The sequence below is a fragment of the Molothrus ater genome, chromosome 2, assembly GCF_012460135.2.
Source record: "Molothrus ater isolate BHLD 08-10-18 breed brown headed cowbird chromosome 2, BPBGC_Mater_1.1, whole genome shotgun sequence".
In the NCBI taxonomy this organism is placed as follows: domain Eukaryota; kingdom Metazoa; phylum Chordata; class Aves; order Passeriformes; family Icteridae; genus Molothrus; species Molothrus ater.
Genome location: NC_050479.2, coordinates 92,049,223 through 92,076,507, shown reverse-complemented (window position 1 = coordinate 92,076,507; position 27,285 = coordinate 92,049,223). Strand labels below are relative to the sequence as shown.

Below are 27,285 nucleotides of genomic sequence, written 5' to 3'. Positions count from 1 at the left end.
CTCCAACCACCTGTAAGCAGATTGTAGCCAGGTGGGGGTTGGTCTCTTCTGCCAGGCAACCAGCGATGGGAGAAGAGGATACAGTCTTAAGCTGTGCCAGGGGAGGCTTAGGTTAGACATTAGGAAGAATTTCTTCACAGAAAACATGATTAGACATTGGAATGGGCTGCCCAGGGAGGTGGTGGAGCCACCGTCCCTGGAAATGATTAAGCAACGATCGGACATGGCACTTACTGCCATAGTCCAGCAGGCATTGTAGCGCTCGGTGACCGGCTGGACTCGTGGATCTTTTCCCACTGACGAACTCCGGGATTCCCGCCCCGCCGCCCTGGAACTCCGCCCTCACCCAAGATGGCCGCGCGGCCCTCAGCCACCCGCGTGACGCCGGCCGCGCCGCGCGCCGAGTCACGTGACGGCCATTACCGTGGCAACCGCCGCGGCTTCCCGCGCCCACCCACCCACCTCTCCCTCGGCTACGGCGAGCGGCGAGCGGCAGAAAGAGCCGGCGCAGGCGGGGGGCGAAGCGCCCCCTGCCCTTCCCTGCAGACCCGGGGGCAGGTGAGGGAGAGCCCCGGCCGGGAACTGCTCCCCCCGCTTCCCGGGCTGCACCGCCCGGCCCGGCCCGGCCCGGCCCGGCCTCCCACCGCCTCTCTTCTCCTCGGAGCGAACCCCGTTGTCAATAGGAACAGCGCCCTCCCTCCCAGTTCCAGGAGGGTGAGCGCAGCTGCTGCTCCCGCTCGGTCCTCCCCCAGCACCCCGCTTCAGGCAACATTGCAACAGCCGGGACTCGGGATGGGAGAAAGAAACAGGGCCGGACTGCCCGCGCTCAGTCACAGGTCTAGGGATGGGAGTGAGGGGCATGGACACAGCACAGTCCACGGCCAGCTGCTCAAGGGGTACATGGGCAAGCCTGCCCAAATTTCAGCTGCTGCTGTCAGGGAGCAAACCTGGAGGTGCACCAAGCAGGGAATGAGGCAGGAGCTGAGGGCAGCCACAGTGCAGGCAGCGCGCACATCAGAGGGGTCACCAACAGTCACAGGCAAGGAAAGGTCATGGGTCAGGTCTGGGATCCATCCAAGGAACTTCCATAGACACAAAGCTACCTAGTATATACACTCAGAGTCACCCTAGGAAGACTAGTCAGCGAGGATCAGGCACAGATACAACTGCTGAATAGTTCAGTTCTGAAGGCTTGGGCCGAAGCTTAAGTAGATTTCCTGTGATCATGTAGAAGGTGCAGGTGGAGCCAGTCACAGAAATAAACCCTGTTAGTGCATGCTATAAGTGTGCATATTACTCCATCTTCTGCAGCATATTTATTTGCAGAGGATGGAGTAATATGCTATGTCTAGTCTGTGGAGGTAGATGTTTTAAATACTCTTGTTCTTTATCTGCTAAATATTGTAGCAAGGGTTCAATCATCATTCAGAATCTGAAGTGGAGGAATCTGAGGACCACACACCCATAGTTGAATCTCCACCATCACTGGATGACTTACGTGGCGTGGAAACACCAGCATCTGCAGCCCAGCCGTCTGTAGTGGAATTGCCAGTACCTGCAGACCAGCTGGCTGTCAAGAAGCCACCACATTCTGAGCACCACTTCCAGCTCATTGTATAGTCTGCATCCAGGGAAAGCTCACCTGAGATCAGATCACCTGTGGGTGAACTTCCAGGTTTCAAAGTCAAGATGCACACCTCTGAATCCACACAGGATGGCAGTAACACCGTTGAGGCTGTGTTGTCAGCAGCAGAGATTGCATTTGAATCATTGGAGAATCCAGAGGATTTTGGAGACCCCTATCAAGTTGCCATGAATTATGTGGAGGAACATAAAATTCTACAGATATTTCAGGTGAAATACATATTTCTTATCTTCTTCCAGAGGCTTATATGAGGAGCTTGGCCTAAAGTTAGCTTGAATCAAATTATCCCTTCCCCAGATCCCTCCTTGTCCTGTGCTGTCTTAAGTATTGACTTAAGAAAAAGCAGTAGAAAAGGACCCTAGATCATCTTTGGTGTCTGAAGAGATTCTTGCTTTTTAAAATGCAGATGGCATTGGAACAGGAAGTGCACCCATCTATTCAAAGATCAATAATTCTTTCCTCCTGTTTCTCTGTCTCAGGATATCACAGAAAAACTGCTGATCCACAAGCCTGATGACCCCTTGCAGTTCATATTGCTGGAGGTAGGATGCCTTGCTGGGGCTCTGTGGAGACAGGGTCAGCTTTGCAGAGCACATCAGAGTTATGGTCAGCCCAGGACTGTATCCCTGACTGTGTGTCTGCTGTCCTGGGAGGAAGAAAAGCACAGGCAGCAGCAGAGGGCCTGGGGTGCAAGGGACCATGTGTGCCCTGAGAGGAAGGAAAGGTATGGGAGGGTGGGGCAAGAATGGGGTGAGTGTGCCCTGGAGTTACCTGAGAGGTGAGGGAAGCTTAATGACAGAGATCTCTGTGACCCTTCTCTAGCTGCCTCTATCCCAAACTGGGAGGGAGCACTTTTTCTGCCCACACCCCCCTATTCAAGACAGCTGTCTCTGCTGATCCTGAAGGGTATTAAAACACAGGTAATTCAAAGTCAGTGAAGTAAGACAATAGTTGGGAGTGAGTTAGAAGTGTGGATTGCTTCTTGGGAGGAGGAGGAGGTTAGAAGAAAGAAAGCAGAGAGAGGAAAAGAGTGCCTTCATTGCCCTCCAGTCAGTCAGGAGAGGCACTATCTTTGAAGTTTGCTGCTGGGTTCATGGTGCACTAAGCACAAAACCTCCAGAGGAATGGCAGGGTCAGTTCTGGGCATCAGTGGGAAAGCAAATAAGCTCCCAAATGACTCTTTTCCTTTTCCTTTTGCCCAGGTGCAGTCTATGATAAATGCCAGGCAAGCAGAACCAGAGAAACTATCGGAATAGAACGAAGATGTGTAGGTGTTTCTAGAAGAGGGCTTGTGCACTCCTTTTGGCACCCATTGACCTTGCTGTTGTGGTATTGCCACACCATGCCTTCACAGCACTGTGTAGTCATTAGCAATAACTTGGAAAAGATCTGCTTGTCTGTCTCTTGCCTGGTTTCTCTGTTTTGTATGCTTGTGCTTCTCCTTGGGTTTAAATCCTGCATCCAAGTTTTGGTTTGGAATCACAGACTGAGATCTAAGTGTGCATGGATCTGCATACACATATGGCACATCTTGAAGAGGCAGGTCTGCTGAACTTCTAGGAATATAAATGCATAAATCTCATATTTAGGCCAATCCACACTCTGCCTCTCTGTGCAGAGAAACCTCACAGCTCAGACAATGCAAGGACAAAAGCAAGTAGAGTTAAAAAGCAGCCCTGGACAACTCACAGCATTCTTTTCTCATGCTGCATTGGTGGCTTACTGTGTCCAGTTATGCAGCTGCACCAATGCCTATCTTGTCCTTCGATAGTTTGTGTCTGGGCTTTCCCACTGCCCCCAGAGCAGTGCAAGACGCTGTCTCTCTGCCTCTTCATACAGATGTCTCACCCTTAATCACCCCTGCTGGACACTGATCACTCTGCTTTTTGGGATGGCCCTGCCTGTATCATTGTAAGTACAGTGTATAACCAGAACAGTAAAGCAACAGTTGCACACACCCTTTATGCTTTCAGGAGACATTGTCACTCAGGAATGTGGGAGGTGAATAAAAGCAAACAAACCAAAACCAAGCACTGCTAGCCTAGAGAATTAAGAGTCAAGGTACATTTCGCAAGCTCATCCTTTGAACTGTGTTTGATTTTTGAAACAATTTTTTTCTTTCTTTTTCTTGTCTCTTGCCTGACTGTTATTGAAAATGTGCAACAGAGCATACTGTTACTTTGGCTTAATAGATTGTCTTATATGCAGATGCCAGAAAGGGTTTTTATGTCACTACAGGCTTTTCTCTTTTTTAGGCAAGTGCTCTAATTTCCTGATGAATGGTGGTGTATTCCCAAATGACTGTTTCTATGGCTATGAAAAGAGCACCATAAAAACTTACATCTATTTATTTTTAAAAAAATAATGTATGATGATTGGGTTGTGTGATTCTACACAACACAGCTTGGGCACCAAAAGTCTGGGAATAACAGAGGGGAAGTATTTGGCATAAAAATTCCATATGTGAGATGAGTTTCTATCTGAGTTTCTATCTGAGTTTCTCAAAAAGGATCAGTTAACTCATGTGTTTCAAGATTGAAAACAGGTAAGCACCCCTGTCATTCATAGGGAAGGGAGTTTTTCAAGGTTATTGTGGGCCTAAAGATGGCTCAAGATTCAGATTAAATCTTCATTGGCTTTATAAGAATTTTAATGTAGACTTAAGCATCTAGGTGCCACTGCAGCAGTGAGATACTTTTGAGATCCCTATTTATCTCCAGCAACTGGAAAAATCTGACAGTGAGAATCTGAGATTGATCTGCTTACAAATTCTTGACCAAAAATGTATCAGGCTGAAAAACAATGCATCCACGCCCTGTCCTAATGTATCTCTGTGGAACAGGACATGTATGGAAGATGGTGTTTGAAGCCTTCTCATCTCTATGGTCATTTGTCAGCACATTGTACCAGGAGATGGAGAAGCTGACATGTCTTTGAATTTTGTTGTAGAGCAGGATTAGGATGCCTTGGGGTACAGCCTTCACTGTGTATTTCCTGCCTCTGTCATTTGGGTATTGCAGTTTGTTGTTGTCTTTTTTCCTTACAAAAAGCTTTTGTTCTCAGACTATATGTATATGTTCTCAGACCATAAGTATATGCCTTCAACTTCATGTCAGCATTAAGGGAGTTATGCAAGGGAAGATCCTTAATTCCTCTCTCAGGTAGGTTGAAACGAGCTGGAAAGCAGTCTTCTTACAGGTGACAGAAGTTTTGCAAGAGAGGCTCTACTCGGTGTTCCTCAGTAATCTCAGGGCCACAATTTTCCTTTGGTGGCCTGGCCACCTCATCTCGTGCTAACAAAGTTACTGTGTGGCAGCAAGAATTCCTCCCCAGTACACATAAGAGAGAGCATCTGTCTTGTCTATTTCTCAGAAAAGAGAAACTGTGTTTTCTGTTCTTTTCTTTCTATTAAGGAGAGGTCCTTCTCCATTGAGGAGCAGTTTTCTAGAGATGAATGAGGCTGTACCCAGGACAAGCTCTGTGGGCCTGGAGTTGGCATGTGTAGATGGCATGAGACTGGGGAAGGCAGTGGGCCAAGGAAAATCCTTCAGCATTCAGAGTTGGGGGGGGGATATAATCTCTGAGCAAGGACTTAAATCAGAAATGTCACTTCCTTTACCTCAAGCCTCTCAGATGATCTAACTTTATTTTATAAAAACAAAAAAGCGTCCTCTAGAATGTTTGCAAATTACAGTGTTTAAAGTAGTGTCACACAGCTGTATTTTTTGATCTACTTCAGAATTATTCTGAGAAATACACTCTAGCTCTAGAAAAAAATCTACTTCACATTAAGGCTCTGCTGTTTGTATATAAGGCTTTTCTGTGCTGAAGAAAAGAAGAAAAGTTATATTTTAAATGGAAACTTTTACTGTAGCCTTAATTCCAGAGTGACTGTCCCTTTTCCACAATTTCTTTCCAAAACCATTGGATCCTTATTTCTTCTTTGTAAGTGGACATTTATCAACATGACAATAAACTGTCATTAAATTTCTTGCCTTGAGTGCTCAGAAGGAATTAGCAGTTCCTCGTGTGTAACCGAAACTCTTCCATATAAGTCCTTACAGCACACTAGTCACAGCACATTTGAATGCCCTCCAGAGTGCTAAGCAACGTGACTAACATCTGCTGTTTGCTCTTTCTCCTCTCCACAAGGGAAATGGCTGTGCACTGAAGTGCATTCTTCTAGAAAGGGTTGGTTTGGGGTTTTTACCACACCTGTGTATCTCTGTGTACTTCCAATGGGTAAGTCATAAAGTGGAAGGTGTGGAAGTTGGAGGTAGTTTGTAGTTCCCGTGGATGATTTCTCTGCAGTATGAGCTGGGTACTGAGAAAATGCATTCTTTTCAAGGGAGAGATTTTTTTGTTCATCCATGGACAGGCACAGAGGTGCAACACCCATCTAATCTGCCAAATGGCATGGTCTTATGGTGCCCAGACTGTTTCTGTTGTGAACCTTGTGCTTCTCCAGAGACAGGACACAGAGGAGCCAATCAGGAGGAAAGTGTAGTCCCTGTAAAATAGGTCTCTTGGACCAAAACATCAGTTTCTTTTTTCTGCCCTCTCTGTATGGAACTTGAAAAGATTCAGCTGCCCCAAGCAATACTGAAGTTGCCTGTGTACTGCTTCTAACCAATAGAGGAAAAAAAGTTGTAACAGCTGATTAAAAATCCTTTGAAAAGTTCACACAGCCTCTGCTCTGGTTCTTAGGTGCAGGGCACAGGCAAGATCTCCCTTCAATGGGCAGCTGCTTACAGCATGAGACATTTCATTGTGACTCACTGGATATGAATCACTGCTACATAACACCAACTTTAAGCTAGTTGAATGCCATTGATTTCAAAGTTTCACAATCATGTGGAACTCATAGTAGGCAGTAGCAACTGCTTTCATGTCTGAAATGGAAGAAAATAACCTCTGGGTAAAGTCCAACAAAGAGCTTAGCTAAAGAGAGCTCCTCCAGGCTGAAGACTGGAGAATGTGCTTGGAAAGGCAATATACTGAGGCAAATTGATCAAACCCTGTCTGACATGCCTCCAGGTTGTATTCCAGAGAAAGCTTCTCTTGACCATTCTTTCATCCAGATAAATGCAGGAAAAAATGAATAAACATTTCCTTAAGGTCAGGAATTATTATCCATGGCTGCATTCCTTTTTTGGGGACTGTCCTTACGGACAACACTGATGCAGCAGCATCACCAAAAGCTCATGGCCACAGTTTGACATAGAATAATGAAAAGAAGAACTTTGAGTTCTTGAAGAGACATGGATTGGATGAATATTCATTCATCATCTCCTGGAGAAAGGCAGTGGCCTGGAATGTCACTGCAGAACAGATGAACTTAGGCAAAGCAGATGGAAGAGATTTCTGTATATATAATTCAACACTGGAAACTGACTGTGGACACCCCAGTAGTTGGTCTGTTTTAGAAATTCCTGGTATGAATGAATGGTGTGGCTCTTCTCCCTCAAGGCTATCATCTCAATTCCCCATGCAACTCCTCTCACAGATGGGAGTAGCTCACCCTCCTTTGTCACAGACCCTATTGTTCTCAAGCACTAGGAAGGAAATCTCCATGGCTTATTCATCCAGGAGTCTGGGGTAAACTATCTTCCAAGGCAGAAAAGAGGAAGAACTGCTGGTGTCATGTCATAAACTGCGCTGAAATAATACCAGGAAAGAAACAAACAATGAGATGGACTCATTTTCTTTTTGACTTTGTTACTTTGAGACCAAAATGAGCATCTTTGTCATTGTCATTAAAGAGGCAAGAGGTGGAGGGACATACAGTTGCACAGAGCCAGAGTTATGAAGGTGCACAGCTATCTACTGCAGTTCTCAAAATTAAAAGGGAAGCATTGTAGCTAAGGGAGTGCAACTCTCAGTTTACACTTGCCATGAAAACTTCACTATAAACTTAAAAGTCTTTAAGGCAAATACCTTATTTAGAATCTTGTGGTCCAACCTTAAAAATTATTATTAACTGGGAGGCAGGATCCATGTTAGGGTTAGGGAGTTGGTAAGGAAAAGAGATGACCTCTGTCCTTCCTCCTTCCTGTTCCTCAGCTTAACTTCTAGCATAAAACAGGAAATGGGTGAATAAAGGATGTGTAATACTGCAGTTGTTTGTTAATGGAAAAAACAGATGTCATACCAGCCTTTGAAGAAAAACAGTTCCCACCTTGAGGTGCTTTTGGAGTTTAGACAGGTGAGTAGACATTAGAGGGAAGGCTGTATTGCATGCAGGCAAATGGTCAGAGACTCAAAGGTTTTTAACAGTGTCTCAAATTTACATAAACATCATGAACACAGTCTCTCTGAAGAGCAGATCGATTCCAGCTCAATCCCAGTATTGTTTATACTATATATATATATATATAAAAGTATACCGTGGGTCTAGCATATTATCCTGCCTCCCTGCAAGGAGATTCAGTGAAGGACAGCATTGCCAGTTTGCTGAAACCCCACAGTATTGAAAGCAAGCACTGCCCATTGGAGAACCCAGCTTTTGGCCCTTTTGTCTGAATCCTTGGTAGTGTAAGAGAGCTATCTTGAGAGACTCCTTGACCATGGTGTGATGCCATGATGAAAATATATGTTTGCCTTGGCGGATGGGAGCACAGATGGGAGAAGTTTAGCAACAGCTCCCCACGTTTTGCCCCGTTAGATGATTGAATCTTTGTAAATGAAGAGCGAAGCCCTTTAGAAAGGTAGAAGCTGAGCAAACTTTTTCCTAGTTAGCTTTCATAGACCTCTTAGTAGTTGTTCTAAGCCTTCCTGGCTTTTCAGAAGTCACGTGTGGAAAAACAGTGTTGGAGTACCAGGTTAAAGAGCATCTTGAACTAAAAAATAAAACCAGAATAAAGCATAATCTTGCCTATGTGTGCCCATGAGAGGGCAGCACAGACCGGCTGAGCCTTTGCTAAAGGCTAGTCAGAGGCATGAGTTTACATCCCATGGAGGAGCTACAAGCAGAGGCAAAAAGATCTGTGTAGAAGGGCTAGAGGGCCTAAAGCACAAGCTCATCCATCGTCCACCTGAAACTGAAACCCAGGTGCAGCAGCTCGGTACAGGCTTGGCTGGGTCAGACCCCAGGTGCACAGCAGGGTCTGAATCTCACAGATTTCTCAGGGAAGTTTCCCGTTAGATACTGGAACCTTGAAAGAGCTTCAGTGGAAGAATTTTGGACAGTGCCAACAGTTCTGTTAAGGCAATGAGTCGGTGTGTGAGACATCAACCACACCCTTTCCAAGGCAGAGGCTGTCACCCCAGGAGCACTATAAACTCGCCCCAGGCGAGTGCTATTTATTTCCATCACGGTGTTGCACCAGCCAACACCCCTCTGCTGCTCCCGCTCCTCCCACTGCCAAGACTGCTGTGATGCAGCTCTAATTGACTGTCCTCCTTCTTTCTGCTGGGTGCTCCAGCCCTCTGGCAAGGTGGATGGTGGAAATGCTGAGATAAGTGAGACATATGCTTGCAGCAAGTGTTTTGGAAACTGGGTACTGACAGGCAACCATATGTAGATGGCAGTGCTCCACTGCCAGCCCTTTGTGGCCTCCTGCATCAGATGCAGCTAATGCAGAGGAGGCAAGCAGTGGGTTTGGGAGGAATGAGGTATCCCCAAACACTCTTCAATAATAAGCTGGAATCAATGTGTACAAGTTTCTTTGGCACCTTGCAAACAAGCAGTAAACATTCCAAACAAGATCGCTTCTTTGAAGCGTGTTGTGGCTCATGACTGACAGAGGGGATTTTGGAGGAGAGGTTTCTAACCATCAGCAAGATCAATGCAGTCACTAGATCCAGACAGAACAGCTTGTTCCCAGTCTGTTAGGGGAAACTCAACTGAACCAACAGTAGTAAAGGACCATCATAGTGCCAAGCCTGTTTGGGAGCAGGATTGCATCCTAATGGCTGTATTGACACTGACATATGCCACCTTTCAGAGGCCAGGTTTCATAACCAAGAGCAATACAAAGACACTGTCTAGCAGATCTTCCCTGGACAGCCTTTCAAAGAAGATATCTAAAAGGCAAGCAGAAAATTTCTGCCTTCTGAAAAGTATTTTCTCCTGCCAAAGATCTCTGCAAATCCCAGGCAATCATTTGCCAAGGCATAATGAGATTTCTATCCTCCTATGAGCCTTGCCTGTGAGCTTCTCCCCTATAAAGACAGGCTGCCAGAGGTCAGGTTGTTGAGCTTGAAGAAGATAAGGCTTAGGGGAAACCTCATTGTAGCCCTCCAGTACAAGGGACTTATAAAAAGGAGGGAGAAGGACTTTTTTATATGAGCAGGTAGTGATAGGAGAAGAGGCAATAGCTTGAAACTGAAAGAGGGCAGGTTTAGATTACATGTTAGGAAAAAATTCTTTACTCAGAGGGTGGTGAGGCACCGGAACAAGTTGCCCAGAGAAATTGTGGATGCCCCATCCATGGTAGTGTTCAAGGCCAGGCTGGATGGGGCTCTGAGCAACTTAATCTAGTGAGTGGCATCCCTGCCCAGGGCAGAAGGGTCAGAACTAGATGATCTTTAAGGACGCTTCCAACCCAAACCATTCTATGATTCTGTGATTCTATGGTTGCCTGTGGCCAGGCTCCTCTTCAGAGTGGGCTGGCCTGCCCTCATCTGAAGATGAGATGCAAGAGAGCACCGTGTCCCTTTTACTGGCCCCTTTATGCCCTCAAGGGTGTTGGCTGTGGAGCGTCACTCTTGAGCTTGGCTCCCCTTCCCTGCCAGGAGAAACTACTGCTGGTGATAGGGGAGTCAGGGCAGAGCTTGACCTCTGCACTCTCCCATGCTCCTCCGTGCTTATTTTATCTTCTGGTTCTTGTGTGTACAAAAATGTGACCTGTGGGTTGCTGAAAGACCTGGGTGAGATCAGCAGCTCTAAGATGCAAATCCTTTGGGTCTGGATTTTCCTCTGCAGAAACTGGCCTTGGGCATGTGTTGAGGGTCTCCTACAAATTCCCTTCATAGTCAGCATAGTAAGAGACATCCTTAGGGTGAGATTTAGAGCCCAAATCTCTCTCAGTGAGTACAAGAAGGCACCCTGAGGGTCTCCTTTATTAAGTAGTAGCAGCCAATAAAGATTAATCTTTACAAGAATCCACTACTTCTCCATGCTTTTGGGCTGAGACCACTGAGGAGGGGAGCAAGAGCATCTGGTCTAATTGTTAGCAGTGGAGTACCAAAATTTAATTTGTTATTGCCTTTACCCACACATGCAAATATCACTATGAATACTAGCCCAAACCTCCCTGGGGAAGCAGTTCCCTGCCTGACCTCAGTTCTTTATCAGACAGCAGCTTTCTCCAAGTTGTTTGTCCTTTCTGCTTGCTCACATTCAGGAGAAACATTCTCTCATGAAAGGCTGAAAGTACAGATTTTCATGCAATCTCATGATTGCAGTAGCTTGGGCTTTACACAACTACCCAAAATTGCAAGCTTTAATGATACTGAAATACAGATGTGGTTATGAGCTCATGAATAAAGCTACCCTACAAAATTGGAAAGATAAGGTGCATCCCTCTCCTAACCCAAAATATTTTAAAAAAACCCATTCCTTGAGAGTGTGCCCTATAAGCACTCTTCTTAGGAATGAAGAGTGCAATGCCATATTCATGGCTAAATGCAAAACCCCAGGATTGCCAGCATCACAGAGGTGCTTGTATCTGTGTTCTCTGTAACACTCTTTGCCAAGGTAGCTGAGGTTTCAGACAGAAGTTACTGACTGCAAAGTTACTGACTGCATTCCACATCATACTAAATATATATATATATATATAAATATATACAGTTCTGCTTTTCAGCCTATATGTTTGCAGGTTTAGCAGGGGTGGCCAGCCCAGTGGCCCGGTGGTTTATCCTAACCCACTATAATTAGCCCGTGGCTGTTGCTCATGGTATGCCATTTGTCTCCCCACACTCAGCACTGTTTGGTAAACAATTTCAGAGACAGAGTTGCTCTCCCTGATCTCACTAGGTGGTGTTCACTTATTTATTCTCTGCACCCCGCAGTTATTCCTCTCTTTTGAGGTTGAGAGGTATAGAAGTGGCAAAAAAGGGCAAAAATGTTGCCAAAAGGGGGAGGCAGCTGTAGCAAAAGACAGGACTCCACTGGGGAGGCGGGATGCGAGGCTGGCAGGAGGCCAGGCCAGCTGCAAACCCAAGAGGCACCGTGGACATCTGTCCCCCACCGCCTGCATCCTCACCCCCTGTGCAGAGGCACTGAGCTGGGAGAGGAGGCAGCCATTAGGAATTCCCTTCTACTCCGAGGAGGAGCTGGCTCCCAGCCATGGCACGTGGAGGGCTTGGGTGGCAGACACAAGCTTCAAACCCAAATCTGGCCCAGGGAAGGAAGGTCAAACTGCGGACTGGGAAGCAGCTGTTCACAGCCCTCCTGGGAATGCAGGAGCAAAGCTGGGTGGCAGGAATTGGGGCTGGGGCTACTGGGAGCAGTGCCCTCAAGAAGGAGGCTGCTGACCCAGCTGATGAGGTCGAGACTCTCCCAGGAAAGGTGGCAGCCCCTCCAATCATGGGCAGCCCCTCTGCAGCACGCTGCAACAGGGATGCTTGGCTTTACTCTCAGCAGCGCTGCCATGAACTTGCCACCGTATACTGGAGAGGCAATCATTAAAAATGTCCCCTCCCTGGGACAAACAGACAGTGTGTGTCAAGCTGAACCTGTGCATGGGAGCACAGGCTTGGCCAACACTGAAGCCACGTTGGTAGGGACAAGGGATTTCCCAAGCCTGGTCCCTCAGCCGTGAGCTTTGATCTCAATGTGCAACACCGCAAATGCAGTCAGGAGCCTCCTGCTCATGGATGGCAGCAGCTCTGTCATGACACTGGCATGAGGGGGTCACAGAGATGACTCATGGGAGTCTGCTACTTTGACCACAAGCTCCTTTTCCTCTCTGTATGCTCCCTCCCTCCCTAATTCCTCCCTCTCATATTATCTCAGCCTTAAATCATTATTTCCATGCTATGAAGAGAAGAAATTGAAAGGATTCAGGAAGGTGGGAAAGTATTCTGAGAGGTGAAGAGTGGAACCAACACACTGGAACTAACCATAACATCTAATCAGCCCTTCTCAGCAGCTTTGGGCATCCTCTAGCATGCCTTCCATACCAATTTTGAATAAACACAGCATACTTTATGACAGGCATGTTCTAACTTTGCCCTGTCACCCACTGACAATAACAAAATGATAGATCTCTTGAGAAATCCATTTTCCACCTCCATCTGAAAATAGGCCAGGCTGTGGCATCAGCATCTGACCATCCCTGCAGATGAAACCCCAAATGGCAGCATGTCTTCACTCCCAAGTCCCACTTTGCCTTTAACTTACTCGCAGCAGAGGTGTGCACATATGTGCACACATGTGGCTGGATACACAAAGTACACACGTGTATGGTTTTGTGCCTGTGCACATACACACGTCTGGTTCTGTGCAGGGTCTGCACACTCAGCAGTCTGGAGCTTTCCCATGTGCAAGAGCTTGCACAAATGTGTGGGTCTGGCTGTATAGAAGTGTTGGTCCATCTGAAGTAGGCCAGCACAAACACAGTCCTACAGGGGAGGCTAAAACAGCTGCAGACACCCCACTGGAGGTATCCCTGTGGGAATGGGGGCTTTCCAGCCTGGCTTGTCAGCCCCACTGTGCTCCCTCCCCAGACAAGGTCTCTGTCTGACCCTCTGCTCTGCACAGGCATTCATGTAAACTCATAGTCTCACCTTGTTGGCACACACCAAAAGAAGTTCAAAGAAACAAACAAAACCCCCATTCCAAGCCTCTCCTTTCCTATATCAAATTTCTCTCCAGAGATCATAAAAAATATTCTTACCCAGATTCTAAACCACAGATTAGCAAACTGTAAGAGCCAAATGGTGACGGCAGCTGAAGGGTGACCACCACCCAGTCCAGCCTGACCCACTCTTCCAGCCCAAACAAGGATTCACTCTAACAGCTTTTTGCAGTGCCCTGGACAGGGCTACAGAGCTGCAACTGCTCAGCTACACCTGGGTTCTCTTTCAGCAGCTACTTTCAGTTCTGGTGATTGGCAAGACTATGAACTTCACTGCCAGCTTCCCCTTCCCTCTCCTCTCTTTCCTCGTCTTGTTTTCCCAAGACAGCATTTCCACAGTTGCAGCCTCTTTTCTCCTCCCAGCTGAGATGTGATGGAGTGTTTTACCATGGCAGGCATTTGTCTAATCACTGCCCCAAGATCAGCCCAACTCTGATACTCAGGAGATGGATGCACTGCTTTTTCCCCTACCAGCTGCTCTTGGTGTCCAACAACAATGATGTGAGCCTGCCTTCCTAGAGCCCAGGGCACCAGCTTGTGTGAAACACCTGGTCCCACCAGCATTGCCAAAATACGGGGTGGCAACTGCACCAAAATAGACTGCATGGGTTTTAGGGAGCAAAATTAGTGGGCAAGGAGGTCTGAGTCATTTAAGTCTAGACAAATCTGCATCTGTATTCTTGAGGACCAGAGGTACTATTTTCTTGTCCCTTTCTAGTAGATCAGGCTGGCTGCAATCGATGTGTCTCCTTTTGCTTATAGCCGTGGTACCTCATGGAACTGGAAATTCCAAAAGTACTGTCCTTTCTTCAGGGTTAAATCTCACACAGACCTCATGGGAGAGCAGGATCTCTCTTCAGTTGTCTACAAGTACCAAGAAATCCATAAGATCCTTTAGTGAACCATTGCTCACTAATTTCAAACAAAATATTTGCCAGGATTGTCACCAATAGGAAGGACATATAGATGTTATTTTCGTGCTTGTTTTTTGACTTGTGATGGGCTCTATCATGGAACTCCCATTACCTTTCCAAATCCTCTTATTTATTTGGCTGGTTTTTGCATCAGCAGATGAAGAACAAGTACAACCACCTGTGCTTTTGCCAGATTTTGTTCAAGGCACCAGTAATGTGAATCTTGAATTTTGGCAAAGTTGTGCTGGAATGGGGGTGAGAGGGGAAGGCGAGACACATTCCTTTTCTGTTGTTGTTCCTCAGCCTTAGCTGTTCTCAGTTCATCAGAGGCCAATTAATACATATATCTGTTCTTCATTTTGCTCTGTCTTAATAGGACTGACTACATGAAAAATCCAGAGTGCTCAAGGAAATGAAATATTCTCCCCACTTTTCTTGTCATCCACAGTGTCCTGCAGAGTAGCCAACACTTACACTTCTGTTTCCAAAAAAAATCCCAAGCTGAATGAAACGAAAATGGATCCAACCCAAACAACTGGATCATTCCTGTGCTATATAACTAAATGAAAACTGAACATTAATTTACTTTATTTTTCTATTCGATGCATTCTTCTTATACCTACGTTCAAAGAGTGACCCAGCAATCCTTGTGTATTTACGTCCTTCCAACTTGCCCATCCTCTTTAAAGTTCAAGTGCCTCATATGAGTGACTCACTCATCCACCCTTTTGAGAGTATAAGAATAGAAATTCTTTAAAGCTTTGTGTTTTCAGCACAACGACATTCCGATATGATCTAAGAATCACAGAGACACCCTTCGGTCCCAGGAGGACTGGGGAACAGGTTTGGCTAGAAAAAAAAAAAGTTTTCCTCATGTGATGGGCACCCCACCAATCACACAGCACGCTCCTCAGCAAACTGGGCTCTTTAAAGGGCAGCGGAGGTGGGAGAAAGGGGCCTTTTCAGCTTTGCAGGTGGGTTGGGATTTCTGCTGGAAGCATCACGAGAAGAGAGCGGTGAGTGCCTTGCTTTGGTCATGGTCTTCCTCTTTAAGAGGCATGTGAGCCAGAAATGTCTATTACGAGAAAAGACAGCTCTTATGTTTAATGCTTTTTTATTTTAGTCCCTGGACTGTGTTTAGTATGTTGGAGCCTGGTACCTGGATAAGGTTAAGTGCATGAAATTATTAAGTATTTCATTTTTCTTACCTCAGGCTGTGTCTTCTCTACGGCTATTTTAATTTGTTTCATATTTTTTCTCCTAAAGACTGGGGAGAAGGGAATGGAAAAATTAAATCTGTTGTAAATCTGTGTTAAAAGAAAAAAAAAGGAAAAATTGTTGTAGAGGAAGACGAATCTTGTAGTTCCCCCTCACTTGTGAAAATAGGAAAGTTAAAAAAACCTGCTTGTTTTGGCTGTGCTGAATTAATAAAGGAGAGAGGAAAAACCTACCTCCCAGCTCTACTTACAAGGTAATTATGCTTGATGACGATTTACCAGCCACACCACGGTTCACACAGGCTTCGTTTCATAACAATCTCTTTGAAAGGAAACTTAATTAGTCTGTGACCCCTGCTTGATGCTGAGCTATGTTTTTGCTTTATTTTTCTCCTCTGGTAGCACAAAATAATTGTCTGCCTCTTCCATTTCTGAGTGTGGTTGACTCCTAGCACACAAGAAGTTTTCTGTCAGAGGTGGAGCACTGGAGAAGTCCAGCAGGGCAGGAGGAGTGCATGAGTTTGTGTCCACTGGAGATGTTTGCTTTGAAATAAGTAAACAAATGATGAACTGACATTTGTAAAACATTCAGCTTCTTACAGTGGAGTTCAAGCGATTCATCATTAACATATTAAATTACTTCCTCTTAAAAACTGTGTAATTCTCGAGGTGTCCCAAGCCCTTGGTAAATACTTTCATTTTAAGCCCCTTAGGGGAAAAATTTTCCATCATAACCAGTTTAAAAAAAACCCCAAAAGTAAGTGTATTGCTGATGCATCGGGGTTCGCAGGCGGTCTGGGTGTGGGCAGGGCTGTGGCTCACGGAGGCTTCCCATGGCACTGGCACTGGCCTTGGCACAGCATCTCTGGCAGCGGTTCCACCTGGGTGACTTCCCTCCATCAGCACCCCAGGGCTAGCCCGGGCACCTTGCTGCTGCCTGCAGAGACATGCTCTCCAGCTGGGCTGGGACAGGAGGGGAGGTGCCCAGGCTCCTGCCCCGGGGCTGTGCGGGCTGGGAGCAGGATTCTGCTGCTGAGCAGCCGGGTTTGCTCAGCTGCACTCAAGTGGGGCAGACCCCGTGAGTCACAAAACAAACGCATCCTTTGTCTCTGCCTCCTTGCACCAGGGCATGAGAATGCAACGCCCTGAGCAGGGACGCTGAGGCAAAGGGAGGTGGCAAGGGGTGATGCGAAGCCCCACCATGCAAGCCCCACCACCATGCTGAGAAACCTCCAGGAGCCAATGATGCTCACAGGGATGTTTTGTGATGTCCCTTTGTCACAGTGTTTGACAGCTAGCACAAAACACAAGGCAATCAAAATGCCACCTGGTTCTGTGTTGGGCAATGCCAAGTGAATTCTTATCCATTGGGTTTTTTGGCTAGAGATGGAGTAGAGCCAGGCTAAGAAGGGGAAATTAATCTGTAAGGCCACTGAAATCCTGTCCCAGTGATATATAGAAACAGGGTGTGGAGGCTTCAAAAGATTGACCAGCTGAATATATCTGAGGGGTGCACAACAGACCCTAAATCCCATTTGAATCTGGGAATTGTTGCCAGAAGACTGTCCTTTCAAAGCCTGCATGAGGTTATCACCCAAAACACAAGGGCAGAAGCCAGCCTCTGCAGAAAGGAGCTTCTTTTTTGTCTCCCACGGTTGTGCTGAGGATCTCAGATATACTGAGAGTAAAGGAAGTGAGGGGAGGTCAAGAAAGCTTCAAGGGCATGGAAATAATAGATTGGTCTGCAGCTTGTGGGGTACCAGGGGGAGGCAAGGCTACCGCTTCTCCTGGGCTCTGGCAGGCTCAGCTGGACCCCCATGAGGGTTAGGAATGTTTTGGGCATGTGAGGGGAGAGGAGGGGGGAGAAGTTACAACCGGTTGTACTGCTTGTGACCAGAGTGTCAGGAAGAGTAAGAAGTATGTGCCTCAGGAGGGACACAGGGGTTTTTGGTACAACGAGAGCAACAAATGCCTTTCCAAAACTGCTTAGAGCATGGAGCAAAGTCTGTGGCAGTGATAATTGAATACCTCGGACCTAGATAAGTCACAACTAAATTACAAGGTTTCTAGGATGTGCTGAGAAACACCAGGTCAAGGTTGAAATTCCAGGACCTGGCTGCCTTCTTAGTGGAAGTTTTGGATAAAGGTTGCAGGTGAAGCTCCAATTTCCTCAGGGGTTTCCTTGAAGCCCCAGGAAACTGCGTCTGTGTCATAAAACTCATTTTAACAAGCCCAAGAAGAAGGCTTCTCTACCTCCAAATGCATTTGTGCCTGTGGGCAGAGGCTGCTGGCAGCTGTGTCTCTGGGGCTTGGTGGAGGGCTGCCCACCACTGTCACACCCAGGGGTGCCTGTGAGTTGTCTCTGTGCACAGCCTGCCTCAGGCACACCAGCCAAGCTTGCCTCATTCCTCTGTAGTCATGCACCTGTGCCTAGTGCTGTGCAATCCACTCTTGCTAAACACAGCTCACCTCTGAGGCATGAGGAGCAGTGGAAAGCTCTTGGTCTCCCACAGCTTTTCCTCTGGGACATGTTAGAGGATTGGCTCTCCAGCTGCCCAGCTCTTGTCATGGCCTTGGAGCACCTGCCTGGTCTCTTATTGCTAATGGTGATACTGGACCACCTGCAAGGGAGAGGAGGTCAGACAAGGGGTTGACCCATGTGGCACAGGTTAATAAAGTGGACACCAAGAAATGAGCTCTTTTGGCACCAATCGCTTGGAGGCAGAGGGATAATTCATAGAAATATGGCAACAGTGGGATTTTTTAGGTCTACAGTACAACCTTTTTTCCTTCCCTTTTCCTCATCTTGGTCTCTCTGCTTCCCCCTGCACTGCAATCCCATTGAACTTAGTTAAGGTATGGGAGAACCCTAGGTTGTCTGGAAGCTTGCCATTTTTCCGCTGATACCTGTGGTGGTGACTCTGTCCAGCTTTCCTCACAACCATAGCAGCCTTGGAGGTGGGCTCACCCCAAGAGAAGGAGCTTGCTTTCTCCAGCTAATGTAACTGCAATAATACCTGCCCAAGGGGAGACAGGAGTGAGCCAGGTTCTGCCTGCCAAGGAGGAGAAGAAAGCCAGCTTGTGGAGAGGCAAGAGCTTGGTCTGGATAGACTACAAGGTGTCAGTGCTGTTGCTACCCTGAACAGGGTAACACATTCAACCTTGCTTTGTACAGTGCAACTGGAGCAGACCCACTTTTCCATTTAGCAGTCAGAGTTCAAGTGCCTGTGTTCAAGGAGGAAAGAGTTCCTTGCTTTTTGGATTGCTGCCTGGCTTGCAATGTCCCTTAGATGACAATAACTAAAAGGTTTTTTAACATCTCTGGAGTTTGCAGGACACAGGCCCATGAGCCAGGCAGTGGTCTCTCCAGCTCTCAGATGAGTGGGAGACCAGGATTCATCTTAGGTTTGGCAGACTCTGTAGTGTTGTATTACAGAACACATGGCTGAACATTGCTCAGATTTAACCTGCAAGACAGCCCCGGACACCTGGGTTTGTCAGGAAGTTTGGCAGGAGCAGAGATTCAGGTTGACCTTGCGAGCCTGCCATTTTCAAATACAGAGCCATACAGTTTGATGTGTACTGGGTCTGGCTTCCAAACACCCAGCTGGGACTAAAGAGTCTTCTCAACTTAAAAATAATGGCCACATATTATTAAAAAATTCCTACACACGCTATCATACAAAAATACTTAGGCACTGCTGATATAATGGTTAGAGCACTGGGGATGTCTGCATGCCTAACCCTCAAACCACTGCAGAGAGAGTGGTAGGTACCAAGTGCTTGGTTTTCATCTGTCACTGTTGGAGGTCCTGCATACCCCAAAAAGGGCAGCTGCTAAGGAGCCGGGAGGTAGTATCTTTAGAGACATCTCACAATGTTCTGTTCCTCAGAAAGCTCCCCTTCCTTGACAGCTTTGTCTGCTCATATATTCCAACATCTTCTTTGAAGAATCAGGAAGTCAGTGGCCCCAGCAAAAGAGAGGCACGAGTGCAGGCACTCAGGCAGAAGAAGGACATTCAAGCAGCTTTTGCTCAAGCTGGGTTCACCGCAGCCTTTCTTTCCTGGTTTATATTTTCTTAACCATCTGGTAAATGCAGTTGTCTCAGGGTTGGGATTTTTTCCCCTTACCCTCTCCATGCACATATGCTCCATCCCTTTCAAAGAAAAACTTGGTGAGCTCTGGTGTCTGAGCTTCTTTCTCCAAGAGGTCTCACACCTCTGACTGATGCCTTTTTGCTGCTCTCTCTGGAAGGAGATGAATTTGATGCAGGGCGCCTGACTCTAGACTGCAGGATATAAACACTCTTAGGAATTCAGTGGGAATGCCACTTGGCCTGGCTCCCATGAGCCAGCTGTACCTGAGCTGCCCCTCCCTCCTTCTCTTCCTCCCTCACACCTGACTTGGGGCACTCAGCTCCCATTCCCAGCATGGGTGGGAGATGGGGCTGCTCGTAGCAAAGCCCTGTGCTGAAGGTGTGTGTGGGATAGAGCCAGAGCACCGTGGTTACCAGTTCAGTCCCATGGTGGTGCTGGTCAAAATGGCCCAGGATAGGAATAGGGGTGAAGTGAGGGTGCTGAACTTGTTCCCTCTCCATCCAGATGGAGCTGGTGTTTCTGGCCAGGCAGAAATGACACACCATGAGCGGAGGTTGTTGTGAGTGCTGTTGTGAGGATGAAAATCCTCATCAAAAGGGAGCTGAAGACACCAGCTGTCCCCAAAGTGGTCCCAGTCTTCTGTAGCTCCCGTATCAGGGAGAGTTTGAGTTAGCAGATTAACACCTGGAGAGGTCCCCTCTGAAACTACTATAAAGCAAGGGATGGGAGGTGTACAGACAGGCTGGCAAGTTCTGTCTGTCCTTCTCCCCATGGATAATTTGTATTTCTGAGTGAAGCATATTGTACCGGTGATTTAACTGAAGACTGTATTTATTGTTTTCTAGGTTGCATGAAGAATTAAAGATGGCAAAAAGTGATGATTGCGTGCACATCTTGCAGGGTCTGTTAGTCTTTGGGAATGTGGTCATTGGGGTAAGTGAAGTGGAACAAGTATGGGTGGAGGCTTCCTTCCAGTATGACACTTCTTAAAACAGCAGTTCTCCCTCTTCACTTGTGAAATCCACACATACGTGGTCCAGTAAAGCATGAGAGAAGAGGATAAGGAGAGCTGTCCTAATGATCAGTTGGGTGGGAAAGAGACAGCAGGAACAAATCCACAATACCAAGATGGGTGCTAGGGGAAAAGCCTTAGAACTGTCAGCAGGAGCAGACCAACATTTTTCCAGCCACCTCCCTCCATACAGTAATGGAATGGTTCTGTTCATTCTTTCTTAATATCCTCAAGTCCTGGGCCTGACCTCTCAGATCAAGGCTGGGTGAGATTTGCCTGCAATTCTTCTCTAAGTCCCAATACAAGAGATTGTAGAGCTGGGCAGAGGGAGTTGGGTAGCTCCCACTTGGCAGGAAGTTGAATTAAAGGAAAGCAGTCTACACCTGTTTCTGTCTTTGCTATTTCTTTGGGGAACCATGAACTAATGGGTTTCTTGTGCTTCCCAGATGTGCGGCATTGCCCTGACAGCAGAGTGTATCTATGTTGTGTCTAACCCCCATGGTGCCTACCCTCTGCTGAAAGTCACAGAAAACAGTGACATCCACGCTGCCGCCTGGATTGGCATCTTTGTCGGCCTTGCACTCTTTGCTCTGTCTATCCTTGGTATCATTGGAGTCATCAAGGCCAGCAGGACCTTGCTGTTGGTGGTAAGTGTAGCAAAATTTACTTTCCTACTGCTGCCAAACTGAACAAACGCTGCCTTAGTGTCCCTGGTCACCTTGGGAAACAACCAATGAGCAAAGACAGCTTTTATACTGATAAGGAGCCAAAGGTTCTTCTTGGTCATAACTGTGGTGTCCCAGAAAGTGACTCCTGTGAAGACTCATGCCCAAGAAGCTCTTGAACCAGGCTGAGGGAATAAATGGAGATAGTAACAGTGAAGGTTTGACTGGCTTGACCCTGACCTTGCCCTGAAGCAATGCAGGAGCACTTGGGCAATCACATATAGCTGGGATGTGGTTTAGATCCTTGTTTCTCCCCACCCCTTACTGCTTTTCATCTGTCATGCACTATTCAGTTTAGGAGATGATAAGTAATGACTTCTGTACAAGGCATTAGGAAGTGTCAGGATACCAAATATGGGTGCAATGAAGAACATAAGACATCAGCAGGCAGGCAGAAATTACAGGGGTGGGGACAGAGCTTCGGAAAAGCCAAAACAATGTTAAGATGTGGACCATTCTCTGTACAATATCTTACTTAGTCATTTAGTATGGCAGTGGCAAAACTTAATTGGTGTTTGCATTAACGAAGGATAGAGATGAAAACTCTGAAATGAGCTCTCTTACTGTGGGGTTGCAGACTGTCTGTTTTAGACAAGAGGCACTTGGAGATCTGAACTCTTGAGCCAGGGAATATGCCAGAAAACAGCTGAGGAAACAGAATTCCCTTAACTCTGAATTTTGGTGCCTCAGCTGAAACCCAAGGCTCTGGTTTAGGATATATCAGAGGGTACAAGGGACAGAAGCTGAGGTAAGTAGGAAAAAAAATGCTTTAAATCAGAGAAGAACATTATAAAATGTGGGACGAAGAGCAGATACATGAAATCTCCAAAGAAAATATGGAAACTGTCAAAGGGATTATGCTGGAAAGGGAAACAAAAGAGTGAAAGAGACTATGAGAGGTGACCCTTGTAATCTGTTTCCATGAAAGATCTTTGCTCACAATGTAGGAGTGTTCAGGAAATCTGATGATGAAAAATCAGGGCAATCTGAATGATGCCCTAAGCTGCACCTTCCCTTTCCCCAAAGTACAATCTCTCCTGCTAGGAGTGAGCAGCTTCCTGCTGAAAAGCTTAGAGCTGGTAAGTGGAAGTGAAAGGAGGACACATGACACAAACATAGGTTGCTAATGGAACACAACAAAGAAAAGGACAAAGTATTTTCTGTGGAGGCAGGGTAGTCTTAATGCCATGAGGTTCTGATGAAATCTTGTCTGTGAGATGGAGAACAATTGCAGTCATTCACCTTCAAGAAAGCAGATTGCAGATTGGAACAAGTGCTGGGAAGGGCTATGAGAACATTCAGGCTGGGTGAGAGGGAATATGATAGCCTGGCCACCTTTGCATCAAGCAGGGTTTCTGGCTTAATCTTGAAAAAAATGCTGAACAGTTTCTCCAAGAACTAATTCTGCTCTTTCTCCCACAGTACATCATTCTGATGCTGATCACTTTTGCATTTGAAATGGCTTCTAGCATCACAGCAGCGACTCACCAAGACTCAGTGAGTATTTATTTTCTCATGTATTCTTTTAACTTTGCTGTGAAACACAAGTTCTAGGGCACACAGTCACCCTGTTCAGTGTAGTAAATGTGATAATATGGGGTAAACTCACAGGACTACTGCTGAGCAGAAGACAAGCCCACAAGGAAAAACTCCAACATTATTGTTCTAATCAAAGAAATAGCTTTGTTGTTTTGAACATAGTTTTGTTATTTTTAACATTTTAAAATGTTTAACACCTTGTGGTTAAGGAAATAATAGCATGGGTCAGTTGAATCATCAATACAGTGTTTAGTCTTTCAGCTACCGACTGATTAATCTATCATACACAGAGAAGAAAATCTTCAGCTTTGCCCCAGGCAGTGTTACTGGTGAGGGAAAGATTACATGGATTATTTGAGATACTCTGGGGAGGGATATTATTTGTGGTGCTTTAGTTCCAACATACCAAATGCAATCCATAGCTTCTGCACAGCTCTTGTGATATACATCTAGTAGTGCCTGCTTGAGATCTTCATCTTTGTTGCTCCTGCTCCTCAAATCCAGCTCTTTATTCTCATGTGTAAAACCAGAGGAGAAGCAACATTCCTGTTCTCCAGCAGGACTCTGAAACAAGAAAACAAACCCTCCCCAAATAAACCTGGATTTGCTTTACATGGCCACTTATTTACATAGTTTCTGCATTTTTCTCTGTTGTTTTGGTTTTGTTTTTTTTTCTGTAGCAGACTTCAAATGTCCTCCTGAAGCAAATGCTGGAGAGATATCAGAAGTCAGACCCAAACAATAACAGTGACAATGAGGTCACAAAGACATGGGATGAACTCATGCGTCAGGTAACAATACTGAAAAGTCACTAATTACTAAATACTCTGCAAGCCTGGAATTTCAAGTCCTCCTTGGGGCTGCTGGATAATAAAGAGGATGGCACCTGCCTTGAACCTTAAAGAAAGTTCTGGCACACTCCCCCTTTAGCTCGTTTATCAGACGGCAGACTGTCAAAGGCAGGCACTTCAAAAATCTCCCCCATAAATCTGTGATTAATGCCTAACCAGTGTGCTGACATGTGCAGGGCTGTGACCTGGGCCCACAGACACCTTTCTCTTCTGTGTCCCTGCAGAACCACTGCTGTGGGGTGAATGGCCCCTCTGACTGGCAGAAGTACACATCTGCCTTCCGCGACACGCACAGCGACGCCGACTACCCCTGGCCACGAGCATGCTGCGTGCTGGATGCAAAAGGGCTCCCTGTCAACCTTGATGGCTGCAAACTTGGAGTGTCTGGCTACTATAACAGCAATGTAAGATCGTCTCTGTTTTTTCCACTTAGCATACATCAGTGCCTTGCTGGAAGGGAAAGAAACCTTTCTCCTTCACAGTAAGCTACAGGTGTTCAGAAGCTTTCTGGAGGAGAAGAAATGCCTGTAGAGTCCTGGCTATGTTGCTGAACAGGACAGGAATTTTTTTTAGGATAAAGTCTTTCCCGATGGAGAGAAAAATCTCCCAAGCCACTGGTAAGAAGTGACATCTCTAACATGTGGATGGACAGTAGCTAAATCAAACTTAGCCCAAATATGAGAGTATGCAATATGAGTAGGCAAATCAGCAATTCTCCTCAAGGAACCACTTTTCAGTAGACCATTATATCCTATTCACTAGGTCCTATTCACTGCTGGGTCATGAGCATCAGCTTCTGCACTAGCTTGCATTTCTAGATGGCATTCAAGCTTCCAAATTTTCTTGACACTTCTTGATTCTGGAGGTCAATTCTGTGTCAACTGTGTTTGGTTATCTAAGTGTACTTGGCAAGTGATGGCACAGCAAGTTGTCCTTGAAATGTGTGAGATGGGTCTACTTTGTGTTTGGAGCCAGAAACAGGTAGGTTATCTGCAAGTTGTCAATAAGCCATGTAGCTCTGGCTTGGTTTTTTGAGACCCTCTGAGCTACCCAAATTTCAGTAGGAGAGGAGCATGCCACCATGCCACCTCAGTCTCTCTCGGGGGTGGATAAGTTTGTCACCTTGCAGTGCAGGCTCATTGCTGGTGTTGAGTCATTCCCGGTTGTCTTTCAGGGTTGTTACGATGCTATGTCTGGGCCAGTGAACAAACATGCTTGGGGTGTTGCCTGGTTTGGCTTTGCCATCCTCTGCTGGACTGTAAGTACTTAATATTTGCCTTTATTTCCTCTTCTCTTCTCTTCTCTTGCTATTCCACACCCAGCTGGGTGGAGGTGGATGACAGGACTGACGCATTTAAAATGTCCATAGTTTATCGTCATTCATTCATCACAAATCTGCCTGTAGCCTACTCCACTAAGGGCTACATTTACAAGTTCCCCTTCATTCTGGCATCCAGAGGTGAGGAATTAGATGGCCTGCCAGCCTGCCATGGCCTGCTGCTACCTGCTGCCATCTCAGCAATGCAACACAGCAAACAGAGCTTGCAGATGCTTCTTTGTGAAGGGTATTGGATCATCAAGATAGATAATTGAGCTTGTAGTTTGAAGATTTTGTATGAATGTATTCAGTACTCAGGCTTCAGCAGCTTCATGACAATCCCCAGTGAGCAGAGTGATAGTCAAATAGTTACAGCTGCATGTATCTTCTTTCTTAACTGTGTAACTTCTGTGCAGATAAAAAACTTTAAGATCCTCTGCCTGAACAGGCTTTGATTTTTCGAGAATTTCTTTTACTCTCTCCTACCAGTAGGACTAAATGGGGCTGGAGGAGGTATGGAGAGCAGGAAATGGGGGGCAGAGAAACTTAATAGTGTTGTCGTTTCAGTTCTGCGTCCTCCTTGGCACCATGTTCTACTGGAGTGGAATTGAATACTGAAGGCCTGGTGTCCTCAGTGCTGTCCTGAAGAGCCATGTGAAACTGCATTTGTTTGTCTCCCACTCCATTCTCTTCAGGCCATGGAGGATTTGAAGTTTTCCCACTACCTCTCCCGTATATACTTTTGCCCCTCCAAAAACTTGACACAAAGAACTGATGACTGCAGGAAAGAATCTTCTTATCCCTGCTTTGCCCCTTGTTCTGCAGCCTTAATGTCTCCTGCCTGAAGCACAATCCTTCTTTCACTGCGCAAGAAATCCTGGAGCATAAGATGAGGGGAAAAAAGTGATCTGCTTTGTTCTCTGATGACATCAGAGAAGAAAATGTCCATTTACATTGGTCCAGAAAAATGTCGCTCTAAAATTAGTTTGAATGTAAATTATAACACTCCAGCAAGGGGTATGGGAGCAAAACTGTAACCTCCTGTGACCAATAAGGACAGATGCTGCAAGGGAAAAGACTGCAGATATCTCTGTTATATTCTACTGATCAACTTCTCTTGCTGGTCTCTGTCACCCTTGCCTTATTCTAAGGCAAATTCTTTGAACATGTAAGTGTGTCAGCAATAAAAACATGTCACAGATAAACAGTCAAGTCAAGCCCAATAAAAGGCTAGCTTGCTCCTCAGCAGTATGCTGCCTATATGCAAGCCTACCTCCTGCCACTGATGAAACTACTGCATGGGCTCCTACCTTCAGAAGCGCCAGTCCAGGAAAAGCTCCACCTGCTAACAAGCAACTCCTTCAAAAAAGCTGTTATCTATTTTGCACAAGATTTCATACATCTAGGGCTAGAATTTGTGCAGAACACAGGGGGTTTTGTGCTGTAGTTGCCTTTGCAAATGTGGCTGTTCCATGCTCCTGGTTTATTGTGCTTCTTGCTTTAGCTACCTGTGTGTAAATGGTCACACTCCCTGTGTCATTCCCCTTCCACATCCCTGGATCAGGTAGGACAAATGGCAAATAATGGCAGTGAGTAACTTGAGAAAAAATGCAAGGAAGGAGCTAGCTGAACCAAACCCAGTCCTTGCATCAGCACTGGCAGTTTCCACTCAGTTCAATAAAGGCTGTTTACTTTGGCCCAGACTGAGCTGGTGTCTTTCCTAGTGAATGCTTCAGTAGTTAAATGTATTGTGAGAAATGTGCTCATCTGTAGAGTGTTTTAGGGTGAAGCCACTTCCAAAGATGTACTGGTTCATGTCCTGATGCTTGCCATCTGCCTTGATTCTTTGTTTTTGTATATTCACCAAAATACTAATTAAAAAGAAATGGAAGTGAATTTTTTCTCTTGTTCAAGATTGTTTCTTTGGGAAGGGAAATAATAAAGGTCTGTGTCTGGGACATGTGGGGCAGGACAATGACAGGCTGTAACATCCTGTAACAGAGATCTTGCTAAAGCACCAAGATGCAGCGTGCTACAGAAACTCAGCAGCCAAATAATTCCTTGCCAGAGTGCTGAGGGAGAGGAGGAGGCACATATAAGGGTGAAGAGACGAGGAAGAAAGGTTGGGTCCCTGCAACACAGAAGGAGATTTCTGTATG

The 27,285-nt window shown here is 46.1% G+C and overlaps 1 protein-coding gene and 1 long non-coding RNA gene across 3 annotated transcripts; both read left to right on the top strand.

Annotated features, from left to right (window-relative positions):
- The first annotated feature begins 466 nt into the window (after positions 1 to 466).
- On the top strand, positions 467 to 5,645 carry LOC118684172 (uncharacterized). 2 transcript variants are annotated; one of them, XR_004979786.2, is made up of 4 exons: positions 467 to 558; positions 1,408 to 1,854; positions 2,125 to 2,187; positions 2,848 to 5,645. It is a non-coding gene; the product is annotated as an uncharacterized LOC118684172 (long non-coding RNA). The 2 variants fall into 2 exon arrangements; XR_004979789.2 differs by lacking the exon at positions 467 to 558 and adding an exon at positions 594 to 714.
- Positions 5,646 to 20,545: 14,900 nt separating this feature from the next.
- Positions 20,546 to 27,022, top strand: UPK1B (uroplakin 1B). Its single transcript, XM_036385360.1, has 7 exons — positions 20,546 to 20,614; positions 21,140 to 21,340; positions 22,841 to 22,915; positions 23,638 to 23,748; positions 24,033 to 24,212; positions 24,983 to 25,066; positions 25,694 to 27,022. The coding sequence occupies exons 1-7, from the start codon at positions 20,546 to 20,548 to the stop codon at positions 25,742 to 25,744; spliced, it is 771 nt and encodes a 256-aa protein (XP_036241253.1). The 3' UTR covers positions 25,745 to 27,022.
- The last annotated feature ends 263 nt before the right edge of the window (positions 27,023 to 27,285 follow it).